Below are 21813 nucleotides of genomic sequence, written 5' to 3' on the forward strand. Positions count from 1 at the left end.
AGAATGTCTAGAGCGCTGTTGATCTGCAGTCTGAACTGGGAGCAAACTGTGATGCTTATAATTTATTAGAAGAGACGTTAACTCTTTCTGTGTCTGAGTGTGACATTTGAATATTCAGATATGCACTGAGCTTAGCCATTGTGGCCTATTTCTGTTAATTTTCAGTTGGGCAGTGTTGCAGCAGGTACTTGTGGTTGTCCACATGGCTGCTTCTCCTGTGATAGTTCTCTATTATGTCACTTCCTAAAGATGTAGAAATAACACACAAACCCACCTTTTTTTTTTTTTTCAATTGAGAAAATCTCAAGAACAGAAATAGAGATGTGAAGAACTAGGTGTCCGTGCAGATATGGTGAAGGAAGGCACATTTAATTGTGTTTTCAATTCAGGGACAGAGTTGCTGTCTGCACAGGTGGCTGGGCAGTTCTGCTCATGGTTGGCATGGCTCTTGTCTTACACAGCAGCTGCAGCCCTGAGCTAGCTGTTTCATTCATGTGGGATATGAATCTGGTGTTCCCCCATTCTGCACATGGGCCATGTGGTTTTAAAGGAGGTCCTCAAAGTGGCTGAGAACACTGTTAGAAACTCCGTTTCTTCTGGAAATGCAGGAGGGAAATGATGCTGCAGAGCTTGTGAAGAGATAGCATGAGGAGCTAGAGTGCTCTTGGTAAGGATGCAAGGGGAAGAATTGTTGATGTCCTGACAGCCTAAAAAAAGTGTCTGCTTGGTTGCTTAAGCACATGGCAAGTAGGGAAGGGACTAGGAGAAAGTGCATACTGTCCTATGTTTGTATATAGCCTTGCTCCCAGGTTTGTCGTATCTTCATCCAGGCTGTTTTCCACGACCCATGCCATGGAAGTTGTTTTATTGCCACATGGATCCAGAGGTGTCTACTGCTTTTGACTGCCATGTAGCAGAAGATACAAAAATAATCCCAGATGTGTTTTCTGGAGCTGAGAAACTTAAATGTCTCAGACAACTGAGAAAATGAATCATAAATTCAGGATGATGACCCAACTGAGTGACCAAAAATTTATTGTGGATATAGTTTGTACCTCATCCAAGTGTGCAGAGGCAGCTTTCAGCAGTAAAAAGAAATAGTATTAATCTGGTTTATTAAGGAGATGAGGAAAGGGAGGGGAGGCACCTAAATCAGTGTGCAAGAGGCTGGCTGTTGAGAAGTGTTATGATCAGGTAAGGAGGCAAAAGTATAAAGCATCCTTTCCAGTGCTGTAGTGTTACACAAGTGTTGAGTAGATGTCTGCTTCGCAGAGCAACATATGGGTGCACACAGATGTATTCCAGAAGAGAGATCTTTCTGAAAGTTTCTCTGTCAAATGTCCATGATGTAGTTTGATACTGGGGCCAAATGAATCTAAGGCAGAGGGAGGAGTTTGAGTTGGACACACCAGTAGAGATGCAGAAAGTACAGCACCAGCATTACACAGCAAGTTTGCAGAGAAGCCCAAGACAACAAAGATGACAAGAGTGGGAAATTTTGATCTGGAAAGACAGCTGATCAGTCAAGTAAAGAAACTAAACAATGCTGGAAAGCTCATGTGAAAGCTCCAAGCTCAGAGGTCTGAGCTTGCTCAGGATGTCTTACCAGGTCCAACCCAAAGGCCATGACCACAGACATGTGCTGGCTCCTGGGAGCACAGCAGAAGGACTTGTCTAGGCTGTAGGTCAGCTGACTGGTGCATATTCATACCTTACAGTACAATTATTTAAACACACATTAGCTCCTTGGCTTTGCAATTGTATTTTTATTATTGACAGGATGCTCTGCTTTGCAGGGTCATGAATATTTTCTTTGAGTCACTAGTGGTCATTGGAGTTACTCAGCCCTCAAACTAACTCCTCCTTGTCCCACCAAAGACATGTGTGGGACTTGTAAAACATGCTCCGGATTGCCATATTGCTTAATTATCCTCTTAGCTCTAATGAAGCGCACCCTGACTAATGGTGCAGTCACAAACAACATGTTCCTATAATTTGGGCCATCACCAAGAACTTCTGTTATCACTAGATTCATCAAGGTAATGCTTCAGAATGCTGAAGGACAAAGTTGCCTAATGAAAGAAAACATTTAGGCACCAAGAACATAGCTGGAGGGGACCAGTGCTCTGACATGAGCTGTGTTTACAACATGCCTCAAAGCTCTGCAGTGCAGGTGTCTGGCAGAAAGAGCTAGGTGTCCCCTAGGAGACCGAATTCTCTTGTGTTGCTGCAATCCCAGAAGACCCAGAGTATTTGTAGAGAAGCAGCATCAATTGCTGATGTAACCAACAATTTTTGTTTTCATTTTGTCCTATCAAGCACTGTTAAGGTAAACTGGGCTGTGTAATGGGGAGTGCTCTGTCTCTGTTTTTGAAATGGGAAGAAGAGACACCAAATAAGCTGTCCCTTTTCCGGATTTTTTTTTTTCTTTTTTTATATTAAGGTTGTCAAAAATTGATCCAAGGTGCAAGGGTACTGTGGTTAGATGAATATTGGCCAGATTTGGGACTGGGGATCAAAATGTTGCTGTGCAGTTGTTTTGCAGATGTCAAGGGCTCCTGGGAGTCACCAGTCAAAATTCCTTGCTCTCTTGTGATGGCTTATTGACATGAGCTTTCTCATCCAGTAACATATCCCCTCTCAGGATATGGCTAAATTATCCTTTCCAGCAAGGACTTATTCCAGCTCTCACAAAAACACTTCTGAGGCCCAAGCTTTTGGCCTTCAGCCTGGATTGGACTGCAGTACATGGGAGGTATTTCCCAAGTGACTCCCACAGAAAGATCTCTGTTTTTCCCTTCTCCCACCAGATCTTTGCCTGTGCTCATAAAGTCTTATTTCAAGCCAAATTGAACTATATGCTCAGCTAATGGAGAAGATACCACTTTTTCTGAGTGAGATAGAAATATCCCTTCCCCCAGTGTTGTGTATAAATGCATTTCCTGGGTGGTGGCATTTCTTGTGGTTCTGAGTGAGTGTCTTCGTGGACTTGAACTGGGAGTAGGAAAATTGTTCCCCTCTTCTTTCTGGTCTCCCGTCTTTCTCCTGCAAAAAACAGGATTTATCATGTGTCAAGGGGACAATTTCTATGGAAGCCCAGAGTTTAAAAAATATATATTGGCTGCAGTGAAAAGGTTCAAGAAGAGTTCAGATCCGGACTGAACTTTGAAGCCATTTCCTGCATTGGTAATGGACTAGGGGAAAAAATAGAAATCCTGGCTCTTTTAGGGGAGCTTTGGATCTGTATCTGAACTTTGTGAGCCTGGCCTTTCCCTGTGTAACAGAGCTATTTTTTCTGTACTCAGAATGATGTATTATGTATAGTATGGATGTTTATATGTATTTTTACCTCCAGCTAACCATACCTGCTTGAATTTGTTAGGACTATTTTAAAAAAAAGTGCTGAAGGGAGGAAAATTGCAGAGGGCACTGAATGGTTGGGTATGTTGCTGAATGTTTTAAATCTAAAAATTCTCTCCAATGCAGTTTTGCTGGTCTTGACTTTTTCTTGTGAAAGAAGGGACCTCTTTGCTCTGAAGGAGTCTGTCAGAGCCAACTGCGGATCCCACGTACTGTCGGCCCCCAGTCAATAGTGCCCTCAGCCCTAATGCGTTTTACTCCACCTCAGGTTCTGACCCTACTTGTCTGGCATCACAAATCATCATCCAGCCTTTCTCCCTACTTCCCATCTCTCCAGGTTTCACCTGTTAGTTCCCAGTGTTGTTATCCAGCTCACTTTGCTGCAGAATTCCTTAGAAGCTGATAATCTTACGGGTCAATGTAAAGAGACCAGCAGATCTGTGCAGAACTGCTGGACTTTGCTGTAGGGAAGGTTTTCATTTTGGTGATGAAAGCTGGCAGTTTTATACAGTACTGTCCTCTTTGAAAAGAACTTGATGGCTCAGCGTGTGGGGCTTATGTCTTGGACCTTCCAGTTGAATGATGATCAGAAGTTGTATTTACATGTAAATTAAAGTCTGTCCTCTGTTAACATTCCAGTTGCTTCTGCCTCTGGACTTCTCATCTATTTATCATTTGTGTGCACTGTGAGCACAGTGGGAGTGAGATACATGTTTACCATCACAAGGCTGCTTTTAAATTGGGCTGTGGAAATTGACTGGAGTTGCTTTGGGAGTCTCCAGACATGGTGGTTGGTGGCATTGTTGTGTGACTTGTGCATTTTGGTTTCTCAGGCAACAGCATGGGGTTCAGATGAAGACACCAGGAGGTCCTGTCAAAGTAAAGGGAAAACAGAGGTAAGTTTTGCTTTGCTACAATGATGCTATGGTTAAATTTCTGTGCATCATGTGAGATCCACACAGGGAGCATCTGACACCAGCTTGAGCTTGTAAATTTGGAACAGTTTATCTACCACCACAAGTGTATAAGCACCACAGAGCAAGCCATTTCAAAGCCCCCCTGTCCAAGTTATTAGACTTGCTCTGCATGAAATTTCAAGGAGAGGACACAGTTTGTGACACATCAAGGAGCAGAGTGGTGGCAAGCCAGGGGTAACATCTTGCAGCGGGGTCTAAGGCTGGGCAGGTTGGCTTGGTCTCGGTACTCAGCAGTGAGCCGCTGGCTTTCGGCCACATGGCCTTCGATGCTTGTTTGCAGTTGGAGTCCATCTTTGTATAATTTGCTTGAACATGAGAATTGAATCTACTAGCACACTGCAGATTCTTCAGGTGGAATATCACAGAGCTCCTTCGGAGGCAGGTGCAGTCTGCTAAAATGAAGTTTAAAGCAAGAATTTCTTGAACCAAGGCATGCTGTCCCAGAAGTCCCGAGTTTGCAGACATTTCTGATCCAAACACAGGTCCTTTTTGCCCTCTTCTGAGAAGCTAAAACAAAGCCATCTATCTAGAAGCAGGAAATATTTTGATTTTTCAAATGTGGTGTTGGTACTGTTAAAAAAGCTTGTCCTTAGTACTACACTGCAAAGAGTTCTCAGTCTAAACCAAAGGAGTGGGACAAAGGATAAGAGAGGATAAGCATGATCCTTGCTTAGACATGGACAATCAAGCAGACAGTGATGGTGTGGCTGGCCCAAAATGATGGAATTCTGCCAAGTTCCACTTCAGGGCTTTAAACACAGGAATATATTCCATGGACCACATTAATTTTCTATAGTAAACCTTTACTGTATTAACTTGTGTGTACACAAAAAAGCGAGCTTGAATTTTGACAGGTAGGCGAAAATTTGCTTCATGTAGCTGTGGAGAACAGGAGTACAAGTATCCTAGGAAATCTCTTAGAGTTTTGTGTAGGATCTATGTTATGCAGGAAAACATCATGGAGGCAAAATGGGCTGGGTTAAGTAAACACCAAAAATGGCCAGCCACTAGAAGAAGAACCCAACAGAAGTTGGATAAAATGAAAAATTCCCAAAACCCAAGACAAGGAATTTTTGAATTTGCAGTCTTTGTACTTTAAATTGTGTAAAGAAAGGATTTTGCTCTTTTTTTCCACTGTAAAGTTTGTGAGATTTAAGTTTTATCCCATTGTTCATGAAGAATTTGAATTTATAACCCAGAATTATATTGTCAACCCCTGGATAAAACCATACATTTGACTGAACAAATTCTAGGATAATTTCAATTTATCTTTTTTTACTGTAGTGTTAAAAGAAAGCGATGGTCTGAGTATCTTTGCTGCTGCTGCCTCCTCACTCTGCAAAGAGTTTGCCAAAAATTTCATGAGGATAATGCTCTGAACAGCTGAATTTATGCTGATTGTGATCCAGAGCTTGAAACTCTTTGGTGGGCACAGTGGCCATAAGTGTGAAGTTCTGAGGAACAATAATTAAGCAGATTGTTAGACACTTCTTGACATAGAATTAATAGCAAACGGAGGTGTTGACTAAGAGTCTGACAAGAAGAGGTAGCTACAAACAAAGGCAGAACAATTCTGCTGTGGCTAAATAAACTCAGATTTCCCAAATCTGTGTCTACTCTAACCTGTGTGTCCGTGGCTGAGTCTCTCTCAGGGCGAGTCTACACATTCATTGTTTGTTACGCTGCAGAGAAATTAATAGTGCTAGCTCAAAAAATACTGAGTTTAGCCTAGCCAGCTGGTGAAGTGCTCTACTCCAGCTAAGTCCAGCTCTGACCCAGCATCTCTGCTCTCACCTGGGTAAATGCAGCAAGTGAGGGCAGCACTAATGTGAATATTTCTGAGTCTGCTGTACAGTGGTGGTACAAGATCCAGAGCTCTGCCTGCCTCAGCTCTGCTTTGTCAAAACTTGACTAACGGCAGTTTTCTACTGACACAGGTGATTTGATGATAAATGTGTTATGGATTGTCAGGCACTTAGATATGTGATGATAGAGGCTAAAAATAAGGAGGACCTTTGGCTTTTGTATTAATTCGCAGTGTAGTTTGTGTAAGTTATATGACTAGTCCATTTTCCTTGCCAATTTAGTGTATGCATTTTAGGGTGAGGTTTTCAAAGCCACTTAGTGTATTAAAATGCCTTTTTCCCCTTCATTCTTACTCCTCTTGAATATCTAAATCAGAGTCTTGCTGCTGCTTAAAAAATATCTTCTAAAATTCTTAGAGCTTTACCATAAGGAAAATAAAAATTGCAAGAATAAAAGCAACAAAATGCATATCACAGAAGTATAATTATTATGGCATGATAGTTATTACACATTTTAGTACCTGTTGGCCAGAGAAAAGGAAGATGAGAAATCTGGGTCCCAGATTTGAGGTGAGGAGGTACCATTAAGTCATTTCTTCTGACACTCTGGATAGCTGTGGCCACAAATTTCACCTGATTATTCCTAAATTGAGCTCAGTAACTTGTGTAAAGGCTGCTGCACCTTTTTGAGGAAGACAGAAAGTTTTGAACTGAAGGCCTGAAGCAAATGGGCTGACTATGCTTTGCTGGCTTGTTCTAATGGCAGATCACCTTCCCTGTTAACAATATGTACTTTATTTTCTTTCTGGACCTGGCTTCAGTTTTGAGTGGCTGGGTCTCATTTTGCCCTTTTCTGCTAGATTAAAGAGCCCTTTAGTTAGCAATATTTATTTTTTACAAAGGCACTTATATGCTCTTGTCAAATCAGTACTTAGGCTTTTTGATAAAGTAAAAAGCTGAGTTCTTCAAGCCTTTTTTCTCCAAGTCATTTTTCTACTGCCCCTGAATATTTTTTGTGTCTTTTTTCCGCACACTCCAATTTTTCACCTATATTCCCTTGCCAATCTCTCTAATGCCTGAGTGTGATTAAAACAGTCTTCCACCTCTTATTCACCCTCCTCTGTTCATACACCTGACAGTTTCATGCGCTCTTCTGTCATAGGAGATCATGCAGAATTGCCTAGCCGCTGTGACCGCTACATCCTTTTCACAGTTGCTAGTCTTGGGATGTAATCTTTCAGTCTATACATAGAGCCCTTTTGTTCCTTTCTCTTTAATGCTTAATGTCTTACAAAAAAATATTTTGTTTGTTGGGTCCAGCTCACCAGCCTAGTGTACTATCACTATATACATAGTGAGTCTTTAGCCTCACTGGTAATTACTATTTTCATAATGTCTGGGTTATCCACAAATGTTTGTTAAGAAAAATGTTGATACTGGGCTAGTACCACCCCATCTGGGACCCTGGTAGAATAGCAAGTTTGTGAATGATTTCACTCTGAGGACTTTTTTCAGTCTAGTAATTTATCAGATTTTAATCCATTACTGTGTATGTTCTTCAACCTGATTTTAAAATTAACTCTTCACAATATGTCATGTGGTATTAAAACAAACAGCTCAGAAAAGTCTCTTTCATTTATGTCATATTTATCAACCAAAACTTGTGGTTTCCTGAAAGAATTGTATATACTTTATTTGCCATGTCTCTGGAGATCCATGCAGGCTTCCACTAGTAATCATTCTTGTTTTTACAGCGTTTATAAAATGTATCCAGATCAGCACCTTAAAACTCTCCCCTGGAAAACATCCACATTACTGAGAGACAGTGGAGAGAACAAAGTCAGTGTTATGCTGCCTTTCTTTCTGTCTTCCAAATGATAGCACCCAGAGGTTGTACTTAGTGATGGCTAGAGCCAGAAGGGGAAGAGGTGTATTTAATTTCATTAGATGTTGCTCAGCTTCAAGTTTGTAGTTGTTTTGTCTCTACATCACAGTTCACATCCACCACATCTAAAGAATTTTACCTGGTATGAAAGTTGTGGCTTTCTAAACAAGAGCACTTTGGTGTTTCTCTTTTCTAAGCACAGAATTGTTTGTTAAATTTCCAGAAGCAGCACGCTGTCATTTCAAAAAGTGAAGGGGAACTGTTTGTGAAAATGATAGTGATCCAGCTCTTAAATGGTGCCCTAAGAGTTTTGTATAGCCAGGGGAAAGGTGATGCACTAATAACACTTCTGGAGGAAGAAAGACACAAGAGAAATGTCTGATGGGCTTCCACCTGTCAGCGAGAGCCCACCTAAATGGATTTGGAGCTAATGGAGGAATCTGCTGTTTCAGGCCTGCAAGTGGCTCTGAGTCGCGCAGAGAATGTGCCCTCTGGTTGTTTAGTGCAGCTGGGAATCTCCACACCACTTATGAATAACAGGGATCCATATAGGACAGGCACCATATGAGCCCCCAGCCAAACAGAAATAACTGGGAGGTGGTCAGATGTTTTTTTCCTCCTTTGTAACTGTTCCTAGAGATCTGAACCTACATTCCTAGTACTTCTTCTAAGCTATCAATGTAGAATCAACCCCCAGATTTGATTTGAAGTCCATTAAAGAAAACTTGGCTGGAAAAATCATTAGCAATTCTCTTTGCTATCTATTGCACTCAAAGGAGATAGACAGCTTGGTCAGGGTATTGGCTTATACTGATTAATAGAATTGTTTGTCCAACAAAATAAATACAGATATCTGAAAGCACTGTTAATAACAGTGCTCAAGAACCTGTTAGATCTTGATTATTTTTTAACAAATTGGGATGAACCACAACAGATAAATGTTTGCTGCATTCTAAAATGTTGTTGAAGGGGCAACATGGAGTTCTGCTGGCTAATCTCTGAACTGCAGGTTGTGCTCCAGGACTTTGTGTTTCTTTGCTGAGGACAAGAGACCAACTGAAACAGCTATTTTTCTGTGTAACTGTATTTCTAATCTATGATTAAAATACATCAATATGTGATGAAATAGTGTTAGCCTAAAAAACCCACATAAAGTAAAAAAGAGATCTCTGAAAATAGGACTTCAGTGGTTTATTCAAAGTAAAAGGGCAATTAAAGTAGTGCCTATATATGGTTATGCTTTCAAAGAAAAATACATCTGTACAATGAGATTAAGGGCTTATAACATTTTAGATCTCCAGTGTTCAGAGATGACAGATGAAATGACTCAAGAAGCACTTACAGCTGGCTTATTCACAGCATCCTGAAAATGTCTTTTTGAAATTTACCTCAAACCAAAGCCAACAGGATTCCAGCCCCTCCATTTGCTGATCTGTCCACATGAATGAAGGGAGTAACAGGGCACCACTCTTGGTTCTCGGGTTTGAAATGTGCTTTCAAAGCAGCTGGACATCTGTATGAGCTAGAAAGAGGCCTGGTCCTGTTTACAGTTGTGGGCATTACAGCACTCACAGACAGACTCATTTAAGTCTAAATGTTGCAAAAACTGCAATAAATGAGGATAAGCTTAAACTGGTGGGGTGGATGGGAGGGAGAGGCTTCAGAGAAGTTCATTCACTTAGTGACTGTGAGATCCTGTGCTCCATAGGGTTGAGCATTAGAAGTCATGTACTCTTCCTTTTCAGGAAAACAAGGGTCATTAGACTGGAGAAAAGTAGTGTCTGCTCAGTTTAAGGCCTTGTCTCAAAAAAGGGACCAGTACCAGGTAATTTTGAGGAAGGACCGAGAACCCCAAAGTGGGTAACATGCAATTCATAGGAAAATCAGAGATATGCTTAATACTCTGGTGATGAGCCACAGGTTTTTATCAGCTCTGCCATATATTTAATTATAATCCCAACTAATATAACTGAGTTATTCTCATTAACCATATAAATATCCAGTCTTCCTCTTTTATTTATATCCTTAATCTCTTGATCCCAATAATATCTTCTGGTGATGAGATTTGCAGACTGATCATACAGATTTAACTGTCTGCTCCATAATGTGAGAGCAGGATCCAAATATTGTCTTGTCTGGACAGAGTTGGGTTCAAGCTTGCCAGATTTTCCGGCTATATTACAGCCCATCTGAATTTTGCCTCCTGCACATCTAGAGTTTTCCAGCCACATGGAAGAAGCTGCATTAGATAGCTCCTGTCTTCTGTAAGGGTTTGTGAGATCATCATACTAACCAGCCACCTCAGCTGCGAATTGTTGCAGAGACCAGCGTGTTGAATGACTTTTCGAAGCAAAACCAGACTGGTTTAAAGAATACAGAGAGAAAGCTGCTCTTTGCTAGTTACTTTGAGAACAGAGTAGAAAAAGGATCTAATGTAAATCTCACCATCTTGAGAAAAATCCTCCAAGCTGGAGCAAGCTGGATCCTTCAGGATCTCCTCTGACTCAGTGTGTCACCATGGCAAATCCTTTAGCACCTGTGTATTTTGATTCATCCAGCTAAGAGAACAGGGCAGATAATGCACATCTATTTCAGAACACTACTTAAAGCTGTTTAAATTGCTTTGAGACCGGTGGATGAAATGTTCACATTATCATTCCTCCAGGAGCATGGAGTGCTGTTATCACCATTAGTAAGGCAGGTCCAGGGAAAACACCTACTCAGCTAATTCATAGGAATAACTACAGTTGGATATGGCCCAAGCCTAGAGGCATCATTATCTAAACAGAGGGGAAAGCATCCACTAGTCCCCCCAATTTCTGTCTCTTACAGCTAATGAAATGAGTAGAGGGCTTGGTGCATCCAGTTCCCTGAAAAGAATCAGCTGTCAAATGTTTCCAATCTAACACCTCATCCATAATGACTGTCCTCTTTTGCTCTTTGCTAGAGCAGTTGGGAATGGGCTGGAAGTCACAGATTAAATGTTCTGGTGCAGGTTCAGACAGCAACAGATATATTTGCTCAGTATGGTTTCTCTTCTGTTTCAATAAATGACTTCTGCTTTGGACTGAATAGGTACAAATAAACCCACGCTTAATTAGGCTAAAATAACACAATATTTAACCAGCTTCCAGCATCCTTACCAACCCAGGCTACTGTGCCTTGGAGTAAAGTGTGCAACAGATGCATCACTGCCAGTAGAGTCCAGACCATCCAGCACATGACCTCACAGATAGATTCTTTTTTGTGTGCTATCTTCTCAGCTGGGAAGATTTTTATTGAAATGAAACTTTGTTAATCTGTAATATAGCTCTGTGCAAAGAAAGGAATTCTGCAAATTAGGATTTTAGATTTCTACAAGCCAGAGTTTTAATTAGGAATATATTGAAGTATCTGGGCAGGAAAGGGTCCAGCAACATATATGGTATTAGCTGGTTTGGGTAAGAAGCTATGCTCAGACTCTGCACAAAGCAGAGAAAAGTGGAAGTAGAGAGGGAGCAGATGGGTACTCTCTTATTGTGTAAAATTTGGCTACAGACCTGTTATATGCAATATCAGTCATATTCTGAAAACAGAACCTGTTGGGAGAGGAGCCCGTAGCTTTTTTTAAATATATAGTTTCCCCTCAAGAATTCCCAGTGCTTTGCAGTTAAATAGATAGTGGTCCTAATATTACGTGGAATTGAATAACTGCTCTACAGAAAGAGGAATTGCTTAACCTATTCATGAAATGCAGACATTTCCAGGGCAGGGAATAACTAACAGGGTTCACAGCACCATGTAACAAAGATGGGAGAGGGCAAAGAGGCTGGCAAGCTCTTCATTTTATTAAAAGAACCAATGAGACCTCTATTCTCAACACACAGCAGGTGGGACGGTGCTTCTCAAGGTACTATTTGGTAGACTGATGCACAGTCACCATGACTGATCTGCTTCTGAAATAAGAAGTGCTGAATCGACCCAGCGATGAATTCAAGCTCTCATTTTCAGGTGCCAGGCATTATGTAGCTGATCCCCAATACCCCTGCTGAGACACAAGACTGGCAGCACCTGCTCCATGGCACTCTGTAGCCTCTGCCCAGGCTGGGCGAGTGCTCCTGGGCTGGCTCGGGAGTGCAGTCCCTCTGATCTTCTCCATTCAAAAGCAAGCCCTACATGTCATGCCCATGCAGTTGCTTGTCTGTAGTTAATGCTGGTGGGTTTTTGCTAAACGCCATCCTTCAGTGAGTTGATTTCCATACAGCAAATGAAAGGAGATAGCACATAATCCAGCTAAGCAGGCCTCTTCCTTTCCAGATGATAGGGAGTGTTTTCACACTGCTGAATCTTGCAAATGAAGTCTTCAGGGAAATGATCAACAGCGTGGAGCACTGTGAGACAGGGAAGCTCACAGAGTGATTGCTGCTTACAGAAGGAGAAGTGGTGTCTGCAGCTGTAGGCTCAGCTTAGTGGCAAATTATGATCTATTGGAGGGAGGAAAGCAAAGCAGCCGGGATAACCCAGATGAGGTTGTTAATTTTTAACAAGTTTCCTCTTCTGTTTACAGTAGAATATAAGTGACATTCTTTGCTTGGAGCTCTGTGAGTGCCAGTCATTAGCCATTGCTCATACCCTTTCCTCCGAGGTGGCCCAGCACCCAGGGCAGGCAGGCTGGTGCCAGGCTCACAGTACATCTCTCATTGGGGCTGTTTGGATGAACCTTGGGGCAGGCGGCTCTCCAGCCTCTTGCACTGCCTGTGGGAGCTGCACGCTAGTCTTGCACCTCCCATTCCCCATATGTCACGTTAGAAAGTCACTGCCTTATGTGACCTTTTCATCTTCCATGGCTTAACTCCCTGAAGATGCTCAGGTAGCCTTATCTGCAGTCCACAGGTCTCTGGGGTGTGAGGCTGTGGGGAAAAAGAGAGACTGTGGCTCTTTCTAAAAAAATGAAGGTGGTTTTTTGTTGGGGTTTTTTTTTGTTGGGGGGGGGAGCCAAGTACAGCCTTGTGCTCCCACCCCTACCCCAGTGTGAGATGACTGGAGCCCCACACCTCTGGGGACTGGTACGTGGAGGGAGTTGCCTATTTGTACCAGCAAATGGTCAGTTGAGAAGATTTGCTGTTTCCACTGACCTGGCCTGAAAGAGAAACTCCTTCTACCATGGAAAATCCTGAGCACACAATCCTTGTGGGAGGCAGGAAGTAACAATCTGTTCAAGCACAAGATTCTCCTGACCAGCCTGGCCTATTAAAGAGAAGTTCCTACTATTTTCCTGCTGGCATTGGTGTGAATTACAGTGCAGACAGACCCATTGTCCTTCCCTGGAGTTTGAGTCTGGGTAATGTTTTCTAAACTGCAGCATCTACAGCATTACTGGGTAAAATAGGTCAGAAGTACCATCATGAAAAAGAGGATTCCTCCTCCAGTCTAAGCAGAGCGCAGAAAGAAGTGCTTGTGTAGCTAATACAGAGTCAACCTGATGAATAACATCCTATCCAGGGACTGTGCAGGGCTATGATTAGAGAAATAACCAGCAAATTGGGCCTGCTCACTTAGACAGCTAGCTCCCTACAGCTGTGCACTGTTTGATGCAACAAACCTCAGCCTGAGTTAGAGCTAAGGAAGGTGTATTCCAGCTGCAATACAGGTAATTTTTTCTTTTTAATATAATAAATAACCCCACAGTCTCCCTTTTAAAAATCCTTTGTTTCTGTCTTGTGTCCCTATAGGAAGAGTGCCAGAACTATGTCCGCGTGCTGATTGTTTACGGCAAGAAGGTTTTTACCTGTGGTACCAATGCCTTTTCGCCGGTGTGTTCCAGTCGCCAGGTCTGTTTTGCCCCTTTTGCAGTGATGGAGAGGGATGGATATGTGCTCTGGGGAAGGGCAGTTGTTTGGCAGGGCATCGTGGCTGCAGAGAATATGCTCCAAATGTAGCTGATCTGAAATAGCTTTGAGTTTGTTCTTTGGGCTGCTTTGGGGCAGTGGGTATACCTGCAGATGGGGAACAGAAAACTTGTGTAAAGGGTGAGCTGGAGCCGGACAGTGCTGCTCATGTAAACCTTGGGTATGCTGCTGAAAATGGGGAATATAGACAGATGTGAGCACCTCCTGAGATGAATACTTAGATGTTTCCTTAAAATAAGTGACAAAACTCTCTTTGGATTCAAGGGATTCATATTTAATTTTCTATTTTTTAGTGCCATTATACACTCAGGAGGTGTCTATGGAAGATTAGAAACCTGTGCTAGCAGCAGGAGCATCTGGTTACAGTGAGTGGGTTGGGGCCTACAGGCTTTATCAGCAGGGGAATTGCCCTTCTTACAAAGCAGTAGGATCAATGAGACTCAGACACAACTTCTGATGCTGGCAAACGATGGATGTAAAGATCAATTTATGTTCATCACTGGCATTAATTTCTTATAGCTGTCTGTTTTTTTAAAATCAGGGCTTTGCCCCTAGGTAGTCGTGAGCAAACTGAATTCTCTATACCAGTAAGAAAGCCAAATGCTCTTTAAATTCTCTACTCTCTCCTTTTAAATACAGGTAGGAAATCTTAGCAAAATCATTGACAGAATTAATGGAGTGGCTCGGTGCCCGTATGACCCCCGGCATAACTCGACAGCTGTGATTACATCACGAGGAGAACTCTATGCTGCGACTGTAATTGATTTCTCTGGACGGGATCCTGCTATTTACCGCAGCCTTGGAAATGTTCCCCCACTTAGGACAGCACAATACAACTCCAAATGGCTCAATGGTAAAGTCATGTGGGTCATATCTGAGCAAGTGGTGTATTAAACTCAACTTGGCAGGCTTGTAAATCTTTTCCTCTGTTTTCATATTGGGATCCAGAGTTACGATGGGGAAGGGCTTCCAGTGCAATAATCAAGGCAGCATAGAAGATGGTTAAAAATAGCCTGGAAGTATTTCAGAGAAGTTGATTTAGAATATGGGAAGTGGGTCTTAAAGGCTACTTAACATATATATGGGTCTCTGTTTTGTGAGATGACCAAATACATCCTTTTAACAAGAAAACCACTCAAAGATTTGAAGATCAAAACAAATGTAAAGTATCATATTGTTGACAGCTCTGCACAGCATTAAGCACCCTCTACTTCCACTGACTTAGCTGAAGATGGTTGGTTTCAGTGCAAGATCAGTCTGAAAATGAGAAATTTCACAGTGAGTTATGTTCCATGTAAACCTGTGCTGTTGTGGATTTATAGTTACGAAAAGCAGCTGTTACCCCAGTGTGATAATACCCTGCATCAAGCAAGCTATAGAATTTCAATCAGTAATTCCTGCACTGAGTCCACACCTTCTGACTGGGGCAAAGCACATCTTGTCTGAGCAGACTGTAGTGATGGAGACCCCCAATATTCCACTTCTCTACTTTCACCCAGGTTAGTTGGCAAGATATTCAGAATCTTCCCATTGGATTTCAGGACCTTTCAATAAAAGATACAAGCAGTGGGACTATGCATTCTCTGGAGCTTAATGAGACTGAACTAGGCTTCTGCAGGCATATTGAATTCAGTATGGAGATTGGAGTTTTAGGAGAAGGATGTCATCAGGCAAGAATATGAATTAGGACCAAGCATCAGCATAACCCATATACATTCATTAGAAATACATACCTCTTGTCTGCACGTGAATGAAGAATTCAGAAGGAAGTCACATTGGAACAGAGGAGTTTAAGGAAAGATGAGCATATACTGAGTTTCTAGTCTGTGATTGGAAAAACTAATATGACTCTTGGATTTATAACCTTGTGCAGCATTGGTCACATTGAAGTAATTTCATCCTGTTCTGGCCACTTTTCAACAAGAAACAGAAAACTTGAAGGTGATTCAGAGAAGAGCCATGGAGTGATTTGAAGCTTGGAAAGCTTGCCTCACAGTGAGAACCTTAAGGAGCTCAATTTATTTATCTTTCTGAAAAGGAGATAAAAGGTGTTTTGTTCATTATATGGAAGTACTTACATCAAGAGAAGATTTCTGGCAGGATAAAGTTCTTTGATCTAGCAGACAAGTCATGACAAGAGCCTGTGATTGGAAGCTGAAACCAGATAATGTCAAATGGAAAAAGAAGTACAGGTTGCAGCTGGGACAGTCTTTAGTCATTTGAACAAGTCACTGAGGAAAGCGATGGATGTAAAGCCATGTGACATTGTCCAGTAAGATCAGAACTCCTTCGAAAGATGTGGTCTAATTCACCTGTTAGTTACAGGATCCAATGGTGGAATTAGAGGGTGAAATTCTCTGGTTTGTGTTAGACAGAAGGTCATATTGGTGATCACTATAATCCCTTCAAGGTTCACTGTTTGTTTGAAGAAGAAAGTTTGACGGGAGATGCTTTGTAGTGCCCTCCCTTCACTCCTGGGCTGCAGAATTAAAGCCATTCTGTACTTTCCTTTTTTCTTCTTCTTTTGAGCATTACTCAGAAATGAACATTGTAAAAGCACCCTATAAAACCAACAGGGGTTTTTTTGTTTAGTCAAATATTATTAATTGGACAATCTTTTCCCTTTGCCAAAGAAACTGTTGGGATAAAAGACGGTACACTTTAAAGCTTTGTTAAATACCCAATTAAAATATTCGCTACAAAACTAATTTCAGGTTCTTTTCAATTCTTATGAAAATAATAACAATAATTCTAGGAGAAAAAGAATTAAGGAGAACTTGCTTCAATGCTGTCAGTCTGTGGCATGGTTTTGTTTTACGGACATAAGATAGTCTTTTGTGCCTAGAAACTGAAAAGGCTTCATGATAAAAGCCAGATGTGATTGCACTGGGAGAGTAGGTTGAACGTTTCAGTGCAGCAGTCTGGGGAATCGGGCGGATGCACACAGCATATTTAACACATCATAAGGTGCACTTCAGAAGTAAATAGGTGAAGGAACCCAATGGGAAAGCTTTATGTTGTAAAATTAGTATAAGTACAGAGAATAGTCATGCACATGCAGAGTGCTGAACTCTGCTTTCACTGAAATCAGCAGCAGCTTTGTGAGAAAAGTGGGGAAACAATGGGGTCTTTCCAAGATCTGAAAAATGGAACTAGAGCTGTATCCCCATATATCATTCATTATTCCCATCTACTGTTTCTATGTCTTCTGCTGACTTCAAACTCCCTGTGGTCCCAGCTTTGATAGCCTGCGTGAAGGGAGCTGGCGGTGCAATGCATTGAGCAAGTCAGTGAGGATGGATTGATTTCTGACCTGTATAAATCTCTTCAAATTTTTGTTTTTCAGAGCCTAACTTTATTGCTGCCTACGACATTGGTTTGTTCACCTATTTCTTCTTCCGTGAGAATGCAGTAGAACATGACTGTGGGAAAACAGTGTATTCTCGTGTGGCAAGGGTTTGCAAAAATGATATTGGAGGAAGATTTTTGCTGGAGGACACATGGACAACTTTCATGAAGGCCAGGCTGAATTGCTCCCGTGCTGGAGAAATCCCTTTCTATTATAATGAATTGCAAAGCACCTTCTACCTTCCTGAGCAAGATCTGATCTATGGTGTCTTCACTACTAATGTGTAAGTTGTACTGATTTTACTGCCCTTCTTCTATCCCCAGCAGTCTGAGACAGACAATATCCTGATTCCTTAGACAGTCTGAGGGCTCATTTTTGAAAGATCCTTTGGTTAACGTGAAGGAACAGATAGATCTGTGTTATCTGTCATGGCAACATAGCCTTTAGGATGATGTTTTTAATCCATGGTTCATAGATTCATGGAGTCCATAAAAGGTAACTGTGCAGTTCTAGGGTAACTTAATTTGACATAAACCTGGGCTATGATAGACTTCTGACTTTTTGTAGTGGCAGTGGTGCTACTTGTGTAGTTCACAGCTGGTCTAAAAATGACCCAACAGAAAAATGTAATTAATTTCCAGCCAGGTTAACTGCCTGGACAATCTGACACAATTGTGTTAACACTGGGGTTGGCCCACGAGATGGACAGGTGCATATGCTTGGTGGAGAAGGACTGGAAGGAGGAGAATGAGGCAGATGGATCACAACAGCCTAGACTGAAATCAATATAAATTACTGTTGAACAACACTTTATAGAAGCAAGGTCATGTGGGTGACACAGCATTTGACATTTCCAAGAGGGACTGTATCTCCACTACAGACTGTTTCAGGTCCACAAATCAAAAGCAGCAGTGGAACTCCAAGGGGAAGGCATGATTTCTGAAACTTCATAATCACCTCTTCTTGGCTTGATCTTGAAAAAACATGTAATTGGATTGATTTAGTGTAGCTGTGAAAGCAGAAAGGAGAAGAGGAGTTAATTAAAAAATATATTTAAAAACTCATAATGTATATTTTAAAGTCAGAAAAAGTCAGATAACTTTTTCTCTGAAGCCCAAGGCTAGAATGATAAGTTTCAAGCTATAACCAGTCTGTGTGGTATTGAGTTTCAATAATACATGCTCTCCAGGGGGGTGTTATCCTGATGTGTAAACTTAGAGAATGAAAATCTGAGTTAGTTACTCCACATGACAATCAATCAAAGTGCCTTTCTCATGCTGAGTAGCCAACTTCTTTGGGGTTTTTGTGTGCAGTGGAGAACTGTTCAATATGAATAAGGGTCTGGTCCCAAGAAGACCATAGCAAACCAAAGTGAAACCCCACTGAAATACCAGCCTTCCTATTTTAGAGTGTCACTTGCTGATCTGACAGGGCTTGAACTTCAGCCCTTGAAGTCACAAAGCATGAGCCCCAGCTTCTTGCACTAAAGCACTGATGGGAGTTTCACTATGACAGTCAACAGTTCCTGAATGTTATTCCTGCTCTGTAACTGCCAGGAAGTACGTAAGTGTTTGGCCACCCTCATCCATGTTTTGTTTCTGCACTACCATTGCCAATGTCAACCAAAAGTGAGCCAATGGAGAAGCTGCTAGAAGAAATAAACATGATTGAGCACTGCACCTTGACTGTGGACTTTGGGGAAAATCTGTCCTGGGATTGAAAGGATCATGAGTTGTTCTCTAAAGACATTAAAGCATGTTAGCCAAACTTCTTGAATATTAAAATGAAACCTGGCTACTGTCTTGGGCATTTGAGATGACACTTTTTTTTTTCCCAATCAGAGAGGACCTCTGTGTCCGTAATGTTTTATCTATCCATTCATCCAGCCAAGAACAGAAGTTGGAAATGGGAAAATCATTAATAACTATTACATTTATCAAATTGGTATTGGTTTTGGAATATAAGGGGGGAGACACAGGCTACCTCTGGTTGGAAGAGTTCTTGTCTGCTGTTTCTGTTTCCCAGGTTTAACATGAGACATGAGGAGTGTTACCCATCTCCTCTGGGTTACACTTAAGTCACTCTTCATACGTTACAGGGGTGTGTTCTCACTTGTGTCTTTGGAGGACAATATAGTGTGTAACAGTTGTGTAATTGAAGAAATGACTTATTGATAATAGCTGAAGTTAGATCAAGTAGCATTTTGGGTCTACAACTTGATGTTCTTTTGAGAGTTCAAAGAGAAAATGTTCCAATTTGTCATCCGACTAGAGAAATAATGGTAATTATTCTTTTAACTTCCCCTGGGACTTATATCATGCTGCATAAGCTCTGCATACCAAAGAGGGTTGATACATGCTCCAGTCTGGATTTCTTTATAATAGAATACCAATGTACCACAAAACTATGATTTTTTTTGTTTTGTTTAAAGGTATTTTTATTTTGTAAGGTTCATGTTTAATGCATTTAGGGTCATATAACAAAGGGATATTAGTGGTTGTGGTAACACCCACATGTAGATTTATTGCTTCATGTTATGCTCTACCCAGCTGAATCAGTGGGAAAGAGAGCTTTTTGGGGAAGTGGCTGATGAAATATTTAAGAAGTTTTTATTAAAATTTTTCTAGGGGGTAATGGAGACAATGTTAAAACCTCCTTGAACTTAACCCATTCTCTAAACCGCCTGGTTAATCACAGGAAGTAGGAGGTGGGAATAAAGGAGACTGTAATTCACACCAGGACAACACAGGGGCCAGCTGCACAAGTTGATGTCACTGGCTTGAGACTGGGATCAAACTTTTCATAGCGAGGGATGGGAAATATGCCAGGCCACAGACAGAAAGGAAAAGGGGCCACAGATTTCCTGGAAAACCTCTTTCCTTTCTCCTCTCTAGCAAAGGGAGAGGGCTAAACTGTGGAGTCTTTAGCAGGGCCCTAAAAATATCCTTTTTTATATATATAAAAAAGTGTTTTTGTTAGACTAACAGGGTTTTATTATTTCTTTTCCTTTTCATTTTCTTTCTCATTCTCTTTTTTTTCCATGTGTGCCACAAGGCATTCACTTGTCATCCATCATTAGTTTTGTCTTAAGAGCTACGGTCTGTGAGCATGCACTGCATCATTGGTGTTCAGACAGAAGTGGAGAAAGGTTCACCCAGTGTTGCTTTGACATGTTCAAAGTGAGCTACTCCATCACTCTGGGGATGGAAGGGGCAGGGGCAGGAGTGGAGAATGGGAAGGCAAAGCAGGAAGTTCTTCCTGATGTGGTATTGCTTGGAAGAAGTACGCTGTGAAAGAATCTGTTCTTCTGCTTTCCATCCTGGGATTGTGGAGCAAGGTTTCTTTTTTGTGCAAGAGAGTGTAATTATTGGTTTAGTTAAAAAAAAAAAAAAAAAAAAAAAGTGTTCTTTTCAGAGAATTCAAATTGCTTTAATTAGCAGAAAGATAATACAGCAGGGCTTGGGTTATTTAAAAAACACCGTGACGAGTCAGTCTCTTGTGGTAGCCCTATTTTTAGTTTTATTCTGGTGTCTTTTTCTCTAAACATTGTTCTTTTCCTTGAAAAAAAAACCAAAACCCAAAAACCAAAAAACCCAAAAAAACAGAGGGGAAAGGGAGAGCTGGGAGCAGGTTTGAGTTTCAGGTCACCACTTAAGCAAATGTCACTCTTTGGGCTGGCCCTCCTGAGGTACCATCACCATTCAAACCTCTTGAGGCAAAAGGAGCTGAGCCTGCTCAGGGCCTTGCAGAAATAGGTCCTCCATGGCTGAAATGGGGCAGTGAAGGCCAGCTGGTCTGCGTGCAAGTCTGAGTGGGCAGTGGGGCATCCCTAAGACAAATTCCTTTCCAAAGACTCTTTCCTACAGTGGCATTTCTCTAGCCTTGCCTGCCCTGCCCGGTGTGTGCATGGTGAACAGCCTGCCCAAGAGAGATGCTGTTCCCATCTGGGAACACAAAGAAGTGAACTGTGATGATTGAAAACAGAGACTTTCATGTATTAGCAAGACCTTTTTGCATGCTGAGCTGCTGTAACAACCAGCCTGGTTTGCACCGTCACCCTCTCCCTTCCCCTGCATGTGTGTGCATGCATGTGTGCATTTCTAATATATGTGCGTATATATGTGTAAAAATATATAAATATATGGGGATGTGCTTTAGAGCTAAAGATTTCAGGAGCCTGTAGAAACAGAATTTCACCTTGAGAAACACCAAGAGATTAAAAATCAGGTTGTTTGTAATCAATAAAGATAGATGGGTTGTTAAAAAAATAAAAACAAAACCAAACACAAATAATCCATGCAAATTAAACTGTATTCACCTTTCTTGTCAGAACTGCTTCCGTGGCCCTTAAATCATAGACAATTTAAAACCAAGCTTAAAATTCATTCTCTAAATTGTCATGTAAGCCATCTGCATTTTAGAAATTAATTATTTATTTTTACTCCCTGTGAGATTCGTATCACTGTACATCTACCTAGCAATTTACATGTATTTTATTTGAGTAGAGTTTGATGTCTGTTATGATGATAATGTCAATGTTCTAATGATT

General features: G+C 41.4%; 1 protein-coding gene across 1 annotated transcript in view; it reads left to right on the forward strand.

The window, feature by feature from the left end:
- The window catches only part of LOC104521152 (semaphorin-5B-like), a gene marked incomplete at its 3' end in the record, with an annotated part of 94125 nt that overhangs the window by 51115 nt on the left and 21197 nt on the right, over nucleotides 1-21813 (forward strand). Inside the window, exons 4-7 of the mRNA XM_010163062.1 lie at nucleotides 4194-4256; nucleotides 13739-13837; nucleotides 14555-14768; nucleotides 17262-17547. Of these exons, the coding sequence (XP_010161364.1) occupies nucleotides 4194-4256; nucleotides 13739-13837; nucleotides 14555-14768; nucleotides 17262-17547 (662 nt within the window). The remainder of the gene's footprint in view (nucleotides 1-4193; nucleotides 4257-13738; nucleotides 13838-14554; nucleotides 14769-17261; nucleotides 17548-21813) is intronic.

The sequence above is a fragment of the Antrostomus carolinensis genome, unplaced genomic scaffold (genome assembly GCF_000700745.2).
Source record: "Antrostomus carolinensis isolate BGI_N321 unplaced genomic scaffold, ASM70074v2 scaffold12342, whole genome shotgun sequence".
NCBI lineage: Eukaryota > Metazoa > Chordata > Aves > Caprimulgiformes > Caprimulgidae > Antrostomus > Antrostomus carolinensis.